This window comes from Gorilla gorilla, chromosome 9 (assembly GCF_029281585.2).
Source record: "Gorilla gorilla gorilla isolate KB3781 chromosome 9, NHGRI_mGorGor1-v2.1_pri, whole genome shotgun sequence".
Taxonomy (NCBI): domain Eukaryota; kingdom Metazoa; phylum Chordata; class Mammalia; order Primates; family Hominidae; genus Gorilla; species Gorilla gorilla.
In genome coordinates, this window is record NC_073233.2 from 85,853,149 (window position 1) to 85,871,198 (window position 18,050).

At 41.1% G+C, this 18,050-nt stretch overlaps 1 protein-coding gene across 1 annotated transcript in view; it reads right to left on the minus strand.

Moving 5' to 3' along the window:
• INTS4 (integrator complex subunit 4) overlaps positions 1–17,668 on the minus strand; it is a 123,059-nt gene extending 105,391 nt beyond the window's left edge. Inside the window, exons 1-4 of the mRNA XM_031016212.3 lie at positions 17,278–17,668; positions 13,797–13,988; positions 4,137–4,254; positions 1,683–1,789 (exon numbers count right to left, since the gene is read on the minus strand). Coding sequence (XP_030872072.2) covers positions 1,683–1,789; positions 4,137–4,254; positions 13,797–13,988; positions 17,278–17,331 — 471 coding nt within the window. The 5' untranslated portion in view covers positions 17,332–17,668. The remainder of the gene's footprint in view (positions 1–1,682; positions 1,790–4,136; positions 4,255–13,796; positions 13,989–17,277) is intronic.
• Between the last annotated feature and the right edge of the window lie 382 nt (positions 17,669–18,050).

Here is an 18,050-nt window from a genome sequence, read left to right on the forward strand (position 1 = left end):
TTAATTATTGGACACAATATCACACAGCTATTACAAATTATATTTATAAAACACATACAAGAAAAATACTTATGTTAGCAAAAAAGGAGCAAAATTATATCACAATATCACATAGCCATTACAAATTATGTTTATAAAACACATACAAGAAAAATACTTATGTTAGCAAAAAAGGAACAAAATTACATGATTACAGCAATGTATTTAAAGAAAAAACAATGGCAAATGATTTGCATACAGAAAAAAAATCAGAAAGCCATATATCAAAAGACAAATAATGATTCCCTTTGGGTACTGAATTATGAATGCATTTTTCTTTACAGTTTTCAGTATCTTTCCGAATTTTCTATGAGTACAAATTATTATAATAAAAATATATTTAAGTATATAAAATCTTATAGTTAAAAATATATTTAAAGCAGATTTAAGAAACAGTTACTGCAGATATCACAACCCATTCATTATGACAACTCTCAGAAGCAAACTTCACAGATATATATTTTCTCTCACAGGGGAGACGTACTTACTCTCCCACACACATAATCCCTAGTTTTTTCCATTTAAGCTGTTTTTTTTTTGTTTGTTTGTTTTTAAAGACAGAGTCTCACTCTATCACCCAGACTGGAGTGCAGTGGCACAATCTCCACTCACATAACCTCTGTCTTGCAGGTTCCAGCGATTCTCCTGCCTCAGCCTGCCTAGTAGCTGGGATTACAGGCATGCATCACCGTGCCCGGCTAATTTTTTTTGTATTTTTAGTAGAGATGGGGTTTTACCATGTTGGTCAGGCTGGTTTCAAACTCCTGATCTCAAATGATCCGCCCACCTCTGCCTCCCAAAGTGCTGGGATTACAGGTGTGAGCCACCGTACCTGGCCCTATTTAAGCTTTTAGTATTGTACTTGTCAAAGTGTTTTTGGTTTTATGCATGTCTGTTTTTTTAAGATAAATCAAGTAATCTTTCCTGCGTCTCTGAGATAGCTTTCTAATTTCAAGAATATAATACTCTAACACAGTTCAAATGCATTTGACTTTTTTATATTCTCAAAGTTGTCAAAAAGATCCAAAGTAAAATCACTTCTACAAGGTTCTAGGGGTTGCTGTGTATACACAAAGAGGCTAATTAACCTCCAAATTAAATCAAAAGGCACAATTAATGTATTAATACATGTATTTAAAAATCAGAAAAAAAGAACGTACAAAACTTTTCCCATACATTTACTTGTGTATAGTTTGTCTGTTTATTGAAGCAACAAGGCATAGTAAAAACAAAACAAGTTTGGGGTCAGAAAAAAATACAGTTTATACCCTGGTACTGCAACCTCCTAGCTGTGCAAACTTAGACAAATCAGACTCCATAAATCTTAATTTTCACCTTTGTAAAAGAGAAATAACGGTACTTACTTGAAGGATTGTGAGGACCAAATGAAAAACTGAATACAAAGCACCATAACAAGCAGAGTGCATTATTAGGCACAATATACACAGTAACTATGTACTGTGATTATTTTCATTTGTTTTGAAAGGATGACGAAATACACTTTATAACAAGTGTACTTAACTTTATTCCTAATCCAACACCAAGAGATGAAAAAAATGAGGCAGCTCTTAAAACCATTAATGGTCCTTAGCAGTCCTCAGTTACCAGTTTAGGATGGATCTGAGTAGATTTTATACTCTTACCTTGCAGGCCACATCAACTAATCGCATTTGGATAGCTTGATTCTCTGGTAGCTTAGTGCCAATTGCAAGCAAAGTATCCAGCAGTTGAGCTAGGACTTGATGAGACTCTAGAGAGGGAGATAGAAAGTTGGCTTGTAGAATTTCGAAAGGGGTAACTATATAAACTAATTTACTTGGGTAAAGAATGTAGATTGGCTAGGCGCAGTGACTCACAACTGTAATCCCAGCACTTTGAGAAGCCGAGGCAGGAGAATCCCTTGAGCCCAGGAGTTCAAGACTAGCCTGGGCAACATAGGGAGACTCCGTTTCTACAAAAATAAATCTGAAAAAATGAGTCAGCCAGGTGGTGTGCGCCCAGAGTCTCAGCTACTTAGGAGGCCGAGGTAGGAGGACTGCTTGAGCCTCAGAGATCAAGGCAGCAGTGAGCGGTAATCGCGCCACACCACTCCAGCCTGGGCAACAGAGCGAGACCCAGTCCTAAAAAAACAGAAAAAAAAATAGACTTTTGTCAACTGGGTTCTACTGTGTGATCCTTCATGCCCTCAACTAAAAGCTAAGTTCCTAAACGGATCATGTTTAAATGTCTGAGTACTCCACAGGATAGAGTACAGTTCTATATACATAGTGTGCTCCAAAAATGTTTAGTGCTTGACTGATTCAAGAGTCTTTTCACACTAAGAAACAGAAAAAAAAAAAAAGGCCAGGCACGGTGGTGGCTCATGCCTGTAATCCCAGCACTTTGGGAGGCTGAGGCAGGCAGATCATGAGGTCAGGAATTCGAGACCAGTCTGACCAACATGGTGAAACACCATCTCTACTAAAAACACAAAAAATAGCCAGGCATGGTGGCACGTGCCTGTAATCCCAGCTACTCAGGAGGCTGAGGCAGGAGAATGGCTTGAACCCGGGAGGCGGAGGTTGCAGTGAGCCGAGATCGCTCCACTGCACTCCAGCCTAGGCGACAGAGCAAGACTCCATCTCAAAAAAAAAAAAAAGAAGAAACAGAAAAAAAAAAAAAATTTTTCCATTGACTTCAAGATAAAGTCCAAATATCCTAGAAGGCATATAATACATACATACCAGGCCTTCCATGTTGTCTACCCTTGCCTACCTTTCCAGCTTCATCTCTTTCAGGTCTCCTTTAACACTCTTTTTTCCAACTACTTATAATTCCATGCCCCCTATCTTTGCTCAGGCTAACTTCTCTACGTAGAATGCCTTCCCCCACACCTGACTCCATTCTTGACCCCACTCCCCACTGAACACCTAGTTATCCTTAAAATGTCACCTCTCACGTAGCTACCATAAGAATTTTCCATGGGAAAAAACGATACTTCTGTACTGAAGCAATGTTATTGTTTTGGTGCTTGTATTTTTTTTTTATTTTATTTTTTGAGACAGCGCCTCGCTCTGTCACCCAGGCTGAAATGCAGTGGCATGATCATGGCTCACTGCAGCCTCAATCTCCTAGGCCCAAGAAGTCCTCACATTTTAGCCTCCCAAGCAGCTGGGATAAAGGTGTGAGTAACCATGTTTGGCTAATTTTTTAATATTTTATAGAGACAAGATCTAATTATGTTGCCCAGACTGGTCTCAAATTCCTGGGCTCAAGGGATCCTCCCACCTCGACCTCCCAACGTTTTGGTATTACAGGCCTAGCCTAACCTGTGCCTAGCCTGTTTTAGTGCTTTTAAAAATGTGTCTTGGCCGGGCGCGGTGGCTCTCGCCTGTAATTCCAGCACTTTGGGAGGCTGAAGTGGGTGGATCACAAGGTCAGGAGATCGAGACCATCATGGCTAACATGGTGAAACCCTGTCTCTACTAAAAATACAAAAAAAATCAGCCAGGGCATGGTGGCAGGCACCTGTAGTCCCAGCTACTTGGGAGGCTGAGGCAGGAGAATGGCGTGAACCCGGGAGGCAGAGCTTGCAGTGAGCCGAGATCGTGCCACTGCACTCCAGCCTGGGAGACAGAGCGAGACTCCGTTAAAAAAAAAAAATGTTTCTTGATGGAACGAGTACTGTATGTTCAGTTACAGGTTTCAGGTAAGCTGAAATAATCCTTTTAGAAAGCAATAGGGTAATATATAGCAAGGGTCATTAACATGTTTGGACTTCTGGACTCCAGCCTGAGGCTGCTCAATATATCAAGGCCCTGCCTCAAAACAAAAAACAAACAAGCAAAAAAAAAAAAAAAAAAAAAACAGGGACAATAATGTCTATATCATATGTAAACTACCTCAAATATATGGTAGGTACCTGGCCAATAAATGACAGCTATTAAGAGATAAAACTGTATTTCTACTCTAATGTAAATATGTATATATGGTTTCATCAAATTATCCTCAAATTCCTCTTCAATAACAATCAACACAACAAAATTTTGTCCTAAATTCTATACAAAAAGAACTAAATATTTCTGCTCTGACTATAGAGCTTTTAAATTGCAACTTACTTTCATTCTGCAGGATGTTAATGGCATCATCCATAATGCAGTCTGGTGAAAATCCTGCTGTCTTTGATAATAAACCCAACAATGATGCAATTTTCAGTCTCACAGATGGATCATTCTCCTGGAAAATAAAAAGCAATTGTCACTTTGATGCTTTACACTTAGCTAACCAACAAACAGGAACATGGAAAACTAACATCCCAAAAGAGATTCAATGATCCAAGTATTCTACGGCATCATTTCTGAAAAATTAATTTTATATACTTCTGGAGAGACAGCTTTCTTTTATTTATTTATTTATTTATTTATTTATTTTTGAGATGGAGTTTTAATCTGTTGCCCAGCCTGGAGTGCAGTGCGTGATCTTGGCTCAATGGAACCTCTGCCAGGGAGACAGCTTTCTCAGTTGATACATTACATCCGAATACTACAAAGTGAATGAGAACTTTTCTATGCCATTCTGATGTCATTATCTTCTAATAAAAAACGTGCCATTGGCATTAAAAGTACCTGACTTCCACTGAGTAGTCATGTTAGACACAAGTCAGAGCAACTTGCACCAACAACTGGGTATACAACATTGCTGCCAGTACCACTGCTCTTGGAGTCCCTGGAAAGTGAGTGTTGCAGCTACCACTGCTATCACCAGAAAGAATCTTTCATTCTACCTGTCTTTTTTTTTTTTTTTTTTGAAACAGGTTCTCACTGTCTCCCAGGTCAGAGTGCAGTGGTGCAATCATGGCTAACTAGAGCCTTGACCTCCTGGGCTCAAGTGAACCTCCAACCTCAGCCTCCGAAGTAGCTGGGACTACAGATACATGCTACCACACCTGGCTACTTTTTTTTAATTTTTAGTAGAGATGAGCTTTTGCTTTGTTGCCCAGGTTGGTCTCAAACTCCTGAGTTCAAGCAATCCTCCTGCCTCGGCTTCCCAAAGTGCTGGAATTACAGGTGTGAGCCACCACGCTCAGCCCTACCTGCTTTTTTGAATCACCAGATCCTGATTAGAAGTCTGGAGGAGGCAAGTGTGACTGTCTGAGTGTAAGTCTTGTGCCTGGGGCCCAGCTGCAGGGGAGACTGACAAAGAAATAGTCTGGCTGTTTTAGCTTAGAGAGAGGGAGGTGGTCTCTAATGGGCACCAAAATTCCTGTGGTGAGAAATTTCCTCCAAAGACAAACAGGAATGCTCTCTTGTTCACTGCCATATCTCAAGAATATAGCACAATACCTGACACTGAAAAGATCAATAAATATATGTGAAATGAGAGGGAAAAAAGTACCTAGCCAGTGCTGAGAATAGATCATCTTTCTATACTAAAGACAAAATTACTTAAGTGTATGCTCAAAGGATAAGGTGCTTTTCAAATAAGACCAACTCACTGCCTCCTATATTCAGTTTCTAAGGAGGTCACCAGGCACAATAAGGAGGCCTAAAGCAGGAAAAGGGGCAATAGATACAGCGTTGGAAGATCTAAAATCCTGGCACGCTATGCCACTTATTATGCACATAACTTTAGAAAAGTCACTTTCTTGGGAACTTACCTTAAGGTGTGAGGTGAAGCAGAAAGAGAAAGGGCTTTGAAATTAGCCAGATGTAGGTGTGAAGCCTGGATTCAATACACAACAGCTGTATGTCTTAAACAATTAACCTCTCTGAGCCTTATCTGTGAAATGGGGGTAATAACCTCAGAGGGCTACTGAGAGGAAAATTACTAGCACAAAAATGGGCATATAGTAGGCAGTCAAATAACAGTTCCTTGATCTTTATTATTTTCTTCCTTCTACTAAGTCTGGGTTTAGTTTGCTGTTTTTCTAGTTTTGTTTTGTTAAATAACAGAGACAGGGTCTCACTATGTTGCCGGTTTGGTTTTGAACTCCTGGGCTCCTGCCTAGGCCTCCCAAAGTGCTGGGATTACACGTGTGAGTCACCATGCCCCAGTCTTCTTCTAGTTCTTTAAGTTGTAAAGTTAGATTCTTGATTTGAAATTAGTAGCAGAATATATTAACAATTCCAAAACTGAACAAGAGAAACAACCCAAATCAAAACTGGGCAAAGAACTTGAATAGACATTTCTCCAAAGAAGATATACAAATGGCCAAATAAACACATGAAAAGAGGCTCAACATCACTAATCATTACAGAAATGCAAATCAAAACTACAATGAGACACCATCTCACACTCGTTAAGATGGCTACTATCAAAAAACAGAAAACAAGTGTTGGCAAGGATGTAGAGAAATTAGAATCTTTGTGACCTGCTGGTGGGGATGTAAAACAGCAAAGCCACTGTGGAAAACAGTATGATGGAAATCGCTTCTGGGCCTTTTGGCTAAGATCAAGTGTAGGAAAACAGTATGGTGGCTCCTTAAAAAATTAATAATAGAATTAGATATGATCCAGCAATTCCACTTTTGGGTATATACTCAAAAAAACTTAAAGCAGGGTCTTGAAGAAATATTTGGACAAATATGTTCATAGCAGCATTATTCACAACAGCTAAAATGTGGAAGCAATGCAAGTATCCATTGGCAAATAAATAGATAAGCAAAATATGGTATATACACATAATGGAATATTATTTAGCCTTAAAAAAGAAGGAAATTCTGACATAGCCTAACACATGGATAAACCTAGAGGATATTATGCTAAGTGAAAAAAGCCAGGCACAAAAAGACAAATACTTTATAATTCCACTTATATGAGGTACTTAGAGCAGTTGAAATCACGGAGACAAAATGTAGAATGAGACCGGGCACAGTGGCTCACATCTGTAATCCCAACACCTTGGGAGGCCAAGGCAGGCAGATCACCCTACGTCAGGAAGTTTGAGACCAGACTGACCAACATGGCTAAACCCTGTCTCTACCAAAAATACAAAAATTAGGCAGGCATGGTGGTGCACGCCTATAGTCCCAGCTACTCGGGAGGCCGAGGCAGGAGAATCACTTGAACACAGGAGGCAGAAGTTGCAGTGAGCTGAGATCACGCCACTGCACTCCAGCCTGGGTGACAGAGTGAGACTCTGTGTCAAAAAATAAAAAAATAATAATAAAAAAAAAAAGGTAGATGGTGGTTGCCAGGGGCTGGAGGTGGGGGTGATGGAGGATTACTGTTTAATGGGGAAAGAGTTTCAGTTTTACAAGATGAAAAGAGTTCTGGAGATGGATGGTGGTGATGGCTGCATAACAATATGAATGTACTTAATACACATGAACTGCACACTTAAAATGGTTAAGATAATAAATTTTAATTGTTACCACAATTAAGAAATGATTAGCCAGGCATGGTGGCACATGCCTATAGTTCCAGCTACTTAGGAGGCTGAGGTGAGAGGATTGCATAAGCCTGGGAGGTGGAGGTTTCAGTGAACCATGATAGCACCACTGCACTCCAGCCTGGAGTGAGACCTTGTTAGGAAAAAAAAGGGAAAAAAGTGGGGGGAAAGAAAATAAATGTAAATGAAAAAAAAAAAAAAGGAGATAAGAGAGCATCTGACCATCTGACCTAGTGACATTCCTTATCCATTTGGATACTTTACTCAAGTTCTTTTACTTTCTGAAATAATCCCTTAGCACTCCTTCTACTATGACACATAAATGATCTCCTTCACACCTGAGCTAAAAACAGAATTACCTCCAGGGAAGCCTTCTCTAATAATTGTTTCTTCTGACCATTAAAACTGTCTTGGTTCAGGCTTTCATCAACTTTCCCCAAACTTACAGTCTTCTAATTGGTCACTCTAACTCCAGTCATCCAATTCCTTTATCCGCCATACTTCCCCTCAGAGTGACATTTCTAAAACAAAAACTGACAAGGTAGAATACAAGGCCCTTTAGAATCAGATCCCTTCCAAATCTTCTGGTCTTATCTCTTGATGAGCTCCCAACCTAAAATCTGCACCAGCCAAACTAGCTGCATTTCTTCTAATGTGATAGCCTGTCTCACATCTCCATGCCCATGTTCACGGTTGCTCACAACTAAAATGTCTTTCCCCCTGTCTTCCAAATGGCCAAAATCTATTTCTAGGACTTTTCTCAAGCATCGCTACCACTCTATAATGCACTTCTGGATCCCTGCTTCCAATAATTAATCGCCCCCTTCTTTGAGGCCATATTATAACCTACCCCAGATTTCATAAGACCTGAAACACTGTATTGTTATTAATTCATTTCTTATTTATTCAAGACTCAGATCAGGGATTACATCATCTACATCTCTATTACCAACATGAAGCACAAAGCCTGGCACAGAGTAAGTATTCAGACATGCTGAGCAAATGAAAAAATAAGCAAATGGAAAACTTTAGCACTTACTATCTACATACTACATATATGGTCTGCCGACTACACTGCTAGCCCCTAAAGGACAAAGAACATGTCTCACAGCTCTGCATCCTCCATAGCTACTAGCACAGTAGCATAAGTGAAGAATCAATCATGTGAAATAAGTTCAGATACTAATGCCTGATCACAAAAAAAAAAGTAGGAAAAAGCAGAAGCCAGAGTAGTTTTATCCACTAAAATATTAATATAAAATACCACATTTCTGGATAGAACAGAAGAAAGGGTAAAAAACACTATGGTCAACAATCTAGAACTGGGTCCATCTGGCATCCCTCCTCATTTCCTTAGGAGCTAGGGTCCACTTGATTAATGCATGCAGCATGGACTGGTTAAAGTGCTTGAGATCTGACATCAGAACACCTGAGTTAAATTTTGCTTTTAGACATGACAAAAGATTATGTTTTTTAAGAGTCTTCACCACATTTATGCAGCCAACAGACATGAAAAAATGCTCACCATCACTGGTCATCAGAGAAATGCAAATCAAAACCACAATGAGATACCATCTCACATCAGTTAGAATGGCAATCATTAAAAAGTCAGGAAACAACAGATGCTGGAGAGGATGTGGAGAAATAGGAACACTTTTACACTGTTGGTGGGAGTGTAAATTAGTTCAACCATTGTGGAAGAGAGTATGGCAATTCCTCAAGGATCTAGAACTAGAAATACCATTTGACCCAGCAATCCCATTACTGGGTATATACCCAAAGGATTATAAATCATGCTACTATAAAGATACATGTGTACATATGTTTACTGCGGCACTATTCACAAGAGCAAAGACTTGGAAGTAACCCAAATGTCCACCAACGATAGACTGGATTAAGAAAATGTGGCACATATACACCATGGAATACTATGCAGCCATAAAAAAGGATGCGTTCATGTCCTTTGCAGGGAAATGGATGAAGCTGAAAACCATCATTCTCAGCAAACTATCACAAGGACAGAAAACCAAACACCGCATGTTCTCACTCATAGGTGGGAACTGAACAGTGAGAACACTTGGACACAGGGCGGGAAACATCACACACCGGGGCCTGTTGGGGAGTGGGGGGCTGGGGGAGGGATAGCATTAGGAGAAATACCTAAAGTAAATGATGAGTTAACGGGTGCAGCAAGCCAACATGGCACATGTATACATATGTAACAAACCTGCACGCTGTGCACATGTGCCCTAGAACCTAAAGTATAATAATAAAAAAAGAGTCTTCACCACTTAAAGATATAAACCAAAATTTATGATTAAAATAATATGATGCCAGGAATTTATTTTCATAAGAATCTGGTGGAGAAGGTGAGGGTAAAGAAGTAGAAGTGGATTGGGGAAGAGGGAAAATGAAACAAGTTTGGCCACAAAATGATAATTTTTGAAGCCAGGTAATGGGTACATGGGAATTAATTAAACTATTCTCTCTACTTACATAGTATATATCTGAAATGTTCCATAACAAAAGGTTTTTTAAAAAAAAAACCCAAGTTCAAATCCATACCTTCCATTTACTAGCTGGGTGACCTTGGATACTAAACAGCTCTAAGCTTAGTTCCATATCTGGAATTTAGAGATAACAATGGTGCTGTCATCAGGATTAAATAAAATATTACATATGGAAAGTGCTTTCAAACTCTAACAAGCAATATAATGTCAACTGCTCTAAGAAGTATTATTATAGATGATTATTGGTACTAGAGCTTTAATATAATAATAACGGTAGATATTGCTAAGAAAAAGACTAACAGAAAATAGATCACTGAGAGATCGAAAACTTCTTGAGAACAGAAATCCTGATTTTGGTCAGATGTGGTAGCTCACGCCTGTAATCCCAATGCTTTGGGAGGGCCAAGCAGGAGGGTTGCTTGAGCTCAGGAATTCGAGACCAGCCTGGGCAACACAGAGAGACTCCATCTCTACAAAAAAATTTAAAAAGAAAAAATTAGCTGGGAGTGGTGGCATGTGCCTGTGGTCCCAGCTCCTCAGGAGGCTGAGGTGGGAGGATGGCTTGAGCCTGGGAGTCCAGACTTCAGTGAGCAGTGATCACGCCATTGCACTCTAGACTGGGCAACAGAGCAACACTCAAAAAGATGCCAGGCACAGTGGTTCATGCCTGTAATCCCAGCACTTTGGGAGGCTGAGGTAGGTGAATCGCTTGAGCCCAGGAGTTTGAGACCAACCTTGGCAACATGGTGAAACCTCATCTCTATCAAAAATACAAAAATTAGCCAGTCTCATAACCCAGTCTCTAGATAGATAGATATGATTTTTAAAAATTTTTTTTTAAAGAAAAGAACAACAAAAAAAGAAAGCCTGATTTTATTCATGTAAAACGTAAGTGAAACATTTATAATGTCCCTTCAATGTTCCTAGGAACCTGCCAGGCACTGGGATAGAGACTAATGGATCTGCAGCCTCTGAATTTACGGAGCTCAAAGTCTGAAGGAGATAGACACATATGGCAAACAATCGCAACGCATAAGACTTAACAATTGTGCTAATGGACACCGTCCAGTGCCCAGAACAAAGTCTGATATATATTTGTTGAGTAAAATGTATCACAAAAGCATCAATTAATTCACTTACTCATTCAACAAATATTTATTTTACCAGGCACTGTTCTTGATTCTGTAGAAACAACAATTAAAAAACATAAAAATCCCTGCTCAAGGGAAGCTTATGTTCCTGCATGGGGAAATGGACAAGGAACATAATTAACAAGAAATTATAGAGAATATTAGAAGATGGTAATTACTATGGAGAAAACAAAATCAAGGAAGGGGACTAGGAAGTGCGGGGTGGGGATAGGCAGTTTCGATATGAAACAGAAGGGTAAAGGAAGACCTCAATGTAACGGTGACATTTGCATGCTGATAGTTGCAATATGAAGTACAAGTCACCATTTATAACATAGTCTTAAAATTGTGAAAAATATGCTTAACTTAAATCTAACAAAGCCTATAGATCTAACTTTCAGTTCATAGTAAATACAGAGAACAGAGGAACAAGTTAATCCTTAAAGAAGTAAATGAATTCAGAAAACAAGACATTTTACAAAAGAACTGTCTCAGTTTCTTCATCAAATCAATGTCACCAAAATAGTAACTGTTGTAGATTTTTTAAAAAGACTGAATGCCATGTGGGGACCTGGTTTGCATTTTGATTTGAATACATCAACTATAAAAAGGTATTGGGAGAACAACTAGAGAAATCTAAATATCAACTAATTCTTAGATGACATTAAAGAATTACTTAACTTTATTCATTAGGGTTAGGTGGCTATGTTAAAAAATAAAAAGTCCCTCTACTTTCTCATAGCAGTGAGAAAAGAAAAGAAAACAACAAAAAGGTATCCCTTTTTAATAGATATGTAATGAAATAATTAGAAAAAAATGACATATCTTTTTAAAAATTCAACAAAACAAGGCTGGGCGCGGTGGCTCACGCCTGTAATCCCAGCACTTTGGGAGGCCAAGTCAGGTGGATCACCTGAGGTCTGGAATTCGAGACTAGCCTGGCCAACATGGTGAAACCCCATCTCTACTAAAAATACAAAATTAGCTGGGCGTGATGGCGCACGCCTGTAGTCCTAGCTACTTGGGAGGCTGAGGCAGGAGAATTGCTTGAACCCAGGAGTGCTATTACACTCCAGCCTGGGCAACAGAGTGAGACTCATCTCAAAAAAAATAATAACAAAATAAAATTCAGTGAAAAAATAGAGCAAATTTGGCAAAATACTAATAACTGTTAAATTCTAGGAATGGATATTTGGTAGGCCACTATAGTATTTTATCTACTTTTCCATAAGCTTAACAATTTGGAGGCTGAGTGTGGTGGTTCACACCTGTAATCTCAGCAATTTAGGAGCCCAAGGAGGGTGGATTGCTTGAGCCCAGGAATTTGAGATCAGCCTGTGCAACATAGCAAAGCCCTGTCTCTACAAAAAAAAAAAAAATACAAAAATTAGCCAGGCATGCTGCACATGCCTGTAGTCCCAGCTACTCAGAAGGCTGAGGCAGGAGGATCAATTGAGCCTCGGAGGTCGAGGGTACAGTGAGCCGTGATAGCACCACTGCACTCCCGCCTGGGCAAGAAAGCAAGACCCCATCTCAAAAATAATAATAGTAATAATAATAATGATTTTTGGGCTGGGCATGGTAGCTCACGCTTGCAATCCCAGCACTTTGGGAGGCCAGGGTGCATGGATCACTTGAGGTCAGGAGTATAAGACCAGCCTGGCCAACACAGCAAAACCCCATCTCTACTAAAAATACAAAAAAAAATTAGCTGGGTGTGGTGTCACATACCTGTGGTCCTAGCCACTCTGGAGGCTGACACAGGAGAATCACTTAAACCAAAGAGACGGAGGTTGCAGTGAGCCAAGATTGTGCCACCACTATACTCCAGCCTGAGTGACAGACCAAGTCTCAAAAAAAAAAAAAAAAAAAGGCAAAACTTAGCCTGGAGTAGTGGCACGTCTGCAGTCCCACCTACGTGGAAGGCTGAGCCAGGAGAATCACTTAAGCCCAGGAGTTCCAGGCTACAGTGACCTATGATGGTGCCACTAAACTCTAGGCTGGGTGACAGTGAGCCTCTGTCTCAAAAACAATTTTTTTGGCCAGACGCAGTGGCTCACGCCTGTAATCCTAACACTTTGGGAGGCCAAGGTGGCTGCATCACTTAAGGTCAGGAGTTCGAGACCAGCCTGGCCAACATGGCAAAACCCCGTCTCTACTAAAAATACAAAAATTAGCAGGGTGTGGTGGCACGTGCCTGTAATCCCAGCTACTAAGGAGGCTGAGGCAGGAGACTCGCTTGAACCCAGAAGGCAGAGGTTGCAGTGAGCCAAGATTGCACTACTGCACTCCAGCATGGGCAACAGAGTGAGACTCTGTCTCCAAAAAAAAAAAAAAAAAAAAAAAATGTATTTTTAATTAAAAAAGAGGGCCACTGCAATTAGATATGAGGGCCATGAATTAGGAAAGGGACAGCAGGACCACATTCCAGAGATGAATGGGTCATGATTGATATTAACTCCTCTTTTGTGCTTCCACTGTACTCTGCACATACTGCACTCACAGTAACTTCAGCAGTATGATGCACCTTATCATTGACATGTCTTGTTTCCATCTACTATACACAGTATAACTTTCTGAGGTCAAGATCTGTATCTTTTTTATCTCGGTATCCATAGCACCTAGCACATGGAAGACACTCAATAAAACCTTGCTAATGAATACCTTATTTATTTGTAATATTAACCATTCTGCAGACATGATACAACTCCCATGATATACTCCCATCAGATCCCCAAGATTTTCTTACCTTGTAATAATGTTCCAAGAGAATCCTGACTACTCCCTCTACGCTTTCTGCCTCGACAGGCTTCCTGGCAAACTGGAGCAAGTATTGCAAAGCATCTGCTGGGGAGGTAGCTTTACACAGATCTATGTGGAGTGCTGCAGATTTACTTGGTTTTGTTAGTCGGAGTTTCTTAGTAGCAATTTCCTCCTGTGGCTGCAAGGGGTAGAGAAAACTGAAAACACAGAATCTGCAAATTTAACTTTGCCTCATTTGGTGGAAATGATTTTCCATTATACCAAATAATATATTTAGCTGATGGACTTAGGAAAATACAGTATTATAAACTAGAAAGAGTACCGGGTTGGTGACAAGGCCATGAGTCTCAATTTTGCCTTTGCCAGCTCCTATGACTTTAGGCAAGTCATTTAATTTCTCTGAGTCTCAGTTTATGTCTCTGTAAAATAGGTATACTTTTTTTTTTCTTAGAGATGGAGTCTCTCTATGTTGCCCAGGCTGGTCTTAACTCCTGGGCTCAAGCAATCCTCGCACCTCAGCCTCCCAAAGTGCTGGGATTACAAGCATGAGCCACGGTGCCCAGACTTACACTAACATTTTGCTCTACCTATCTCTGAGGATTGTGGTAGCCTTTGGGTTTAGAGGTCACACAAAGGATCTACTCCATTTTTTTGAGACAGAGCAAGACACTGTCGCCCAGGCAGGAGTGCAATGGTGCAATCTTGGCTTGCTGCAATCTCCACCTCCTAGGTTCAAACGATTCTCTGACTGACACCCAACATGCTGGGATTATAGGTGTGTGCCACCTCCACCTACTACATTCAAGCGATTCACCTCCCTGACTCCCAACTAGCTGGAATTACAGGTGTGTGCCACCACACATGGCTAATTTTTGTATTTCTAGTAGAGACAGGTTTTGCCATGTTACCCAGGCTGGTTTCGAACTTCTGGCCTCAAGTGATCCCTCTGCTTCAGTCTCCCAAAGTCCATTCTTTATTAGAAAACAAATATCAGACAGGGCATGGTGGCTCACGCCTGTAATCCCAGCACTTTGAGAGGCTGAGGCAGGCGGATCACTTGAGGCCAGGAGTTCAAGACCAGCCTGGCCAATATGGCAAAACCCCGTCTCTACTAAAAACACAAAAATTAGCTGGGGGTGGTGGTGTATGCCTGCAGTCCCAGCTATGCAGGAGGCTGAGGATTGCATGAACCCAGGAGGCAGAAGCTGCAGTGAGCTAGGATTGAGCAACTGCACACCAGTTTGGGCGAAAAGAGCGAAACTCCATCTCAAAACAGAAGAAAAGGAAACAAATATCCGATGGGCGTAGTGGCTTACACCTGAAATCCTAGCACTTTGGGAGGCTGAGGCAGGAGGATCCCTTGAGCCCAGGAGTTCGAGACCAGGCTGGGCAACATGGTGAAATCCTGTCTCTATTAAAAAATAATAATAAAATAAAGTAAATTTCCTTACCACCTAATAGTGCATTTTTATGTACTGAGCAATCACTTCCTTACAAATTCACATTTCTATAGAAAAGAGACTAGAATTGTTCTAGACAAGAACACAGTATGACATGATAAAAAGAATAAGGACTTTGGAGTCAGAGGAATTTGTGTTCAATAACAACTTACTAGCTGGGGAAGGCCTTCTTCTATAGGAGGGCATACCAATACTTTATTATCACAGAGCTAGTCAATACATCTGTTATTAAACATAAATTTATTATACGTATATGTAAGTGCTAGGCACATATCAGTTCTCCCTCCTCATCTTTTCAGCGGAGAAAAAAGAACAGAAGCACTAAGATCTCATTTAATCACTTTATGTTAACAACTGATGAAAAATTAAGTGAAGAAATTAGCTCTTCCTTTAAAATTCTTAGCCATTTCTATCCTAGTCCTCTCAAACTCAGTTTTCAGTCTTATCAAAGCTGTAGTTAGGTCAAAAGCTAGGAATTTTTTCCCTAAGTATTATATAAGGGAGAGGACAACCAATATCAACTGTCATTCAACCACCAATAACACTTTAGTGAGCCAGGCCCTATTGTCCATCTCCAGGACACGGAGATGAGCCAGGCATTAGCTCTGCCATCAAGGACCTCCGACTGGTGGGAAGATAGGTACACCGGTAATTACAGCAGCACTGAACGAAAAGTAAAAATAGATTAGTACCACAGAATGCTACAGAAACAGGTGAAGAAGAGACTAAGCTCTCACTGAGGTTTCATTTGGGTCTTGAAGCACAAATGTTAAGTCCACTGGTTGGAGAACAAAAAGAAAGGGAAGAATGGCATGTATTCTGTGTAGAAGAGACAACCAGTGCAAGAGTTTTGAGATATGCAAACACAAGAACACATGGCATATCTGGTCATGTGAGGATGGGTGGAAGAGGGCTGAGCAGTCTTGGGAAATGGGAACAACAGAATGTTGGGAAGAGAGGAAATTACATTGTGCAACAGTGCTAATGTTCTTAATGTCACTGAACTTTATACTTAAAATTGTTAAAATTGTAAATTTTATATTATGTATTGACATATTTTGTATTATGTATTAACATATTTTAATGCTGGATGAATGAATCAATGTAATGTTTAAGGATCAGTATCCTGCTGGATGCTCTAAGCCTTGCCACTCTACAAGTCTAAGGATCTAAGAATGCAACCAATGCACTGGTGTAAATTTGGGGGCATGTCAGGAATGCAGAATCTTGCCTCACCTCCTCTGCTTGACTTATCAAATAGAATCGACATTTGAACAACGTCCCCAGGTAATTTGTATACACATTAAAATCTGAGAAATAGGACATTAGGATGATTTAGGATCAACCCTAGCAACATCTACGTGGAGACACATGGAGCATCACTGACTCCTGACAGGGACTCTGCCCACCTGTCACAACTTCATGGTGAGGAAGGTACTGCCCTCCTTCCTAGGTGAGCTGTTCTACCAATAGAGAGCTCCTCCCCTATGAAGTCTGTGACCCCCGCCTTAGACTGCGCCTGAAGGAATTCTATAGACCCTTCTTTCAGCCCCTTAGAACCTTGTGTATATTCCAACTGGTCCCTGGGAGGTTTTTTTTTGGAACGGGGGTGCGGGGAGGCTAGAAGAGGCTCTGCTGCTAACTGGCTGTATCCTCGTACCCCTCCGGAAGGCTCAATGTCCACATCTGGAAAACGAGGATGCTAATGTAACGCGATGGAGCAAAGTCGTGTGAGAGAATAAAATGAGATAACGGATAAGAACAGTTTCGCAAATTAAAAAACACTGTTTCTCCTAATAATTTTTTAAAAATCCTGTCAGACTTCACATATTAATGACAACAGCGGCTGCAAACTAACACGCCCACTAACTTGCAATATCAGAGATCATCAACAAGTCAGCACTTAACACGGGCGTATGGAGCCTCTTCTGTTCCGGCAAAGTGCCTGGGATTTGGATAATCTACCCTGGTCCGGATCGGTTCTGGATCTTTCCCGCCAGAGCTTACCTGAACCACTTTCGTGAATTCCTCATAAACCCGCTTCTTAAGGTGCGCCGCCATGCCTAGCCGCGGGCCCTCTCAGCTTCCGTACACTAGGAGGGAGGCGGGGGGGGGGGTGGACGGATCCGGAAAACTTCCGTAGGCGCGGGGGGTGGGTGGATGACTTGCCGAGATCCCACAAGGCAGTGGGATTTGGGGAAAGAGCGACCACTTCCTGTTGCTCGACTGCCTCGCCACTGTACGGACTGATTTGGAGGCCTAGGCCTCCTGCGCCGGAAGAACGGAAATAAGAGCTTCGTTTGTGGGAGGCGGGGCCTCTGGCGGGAGGAGCTGAGACTGAAAGGGTGGGCAACCCAATGGGAGCTTTGGGAGGCTGGCTGGTGGCCTCGGAGTGGCTAAGAGACTAGCGCGGCGCGGCGCGAAGGGAGGGAGGGAGGAAGTACAGGTTAAAGGGCAGAGGCGGAGTGCTCCAGAGCTAGAGGCAAAACCCGGAGCTCTGTAAGGGGTTTACGACTCGTGAAAAAACTCAGAGGCTCGGCTGACTTTCCCATCATCCTTTGCTGTACGCGATGCTGTTTGTAGGTTTCCTGAGCACTGCCTTTGTTCAAGCTGTGCGCCACCTCTCTTGTTTTGGGGTGCCTTTCCATAGTTCCTTATTCCAGTTTTGCAAACTTTAAGGCATCAATCCCTGCTCTGATAGCTATAGTACAGTAGAAGACTTCTGAGACCAAGGATAAAGCAACAAAGCTACAGACTACAGCTCTGGTTCTTGAGCAAAT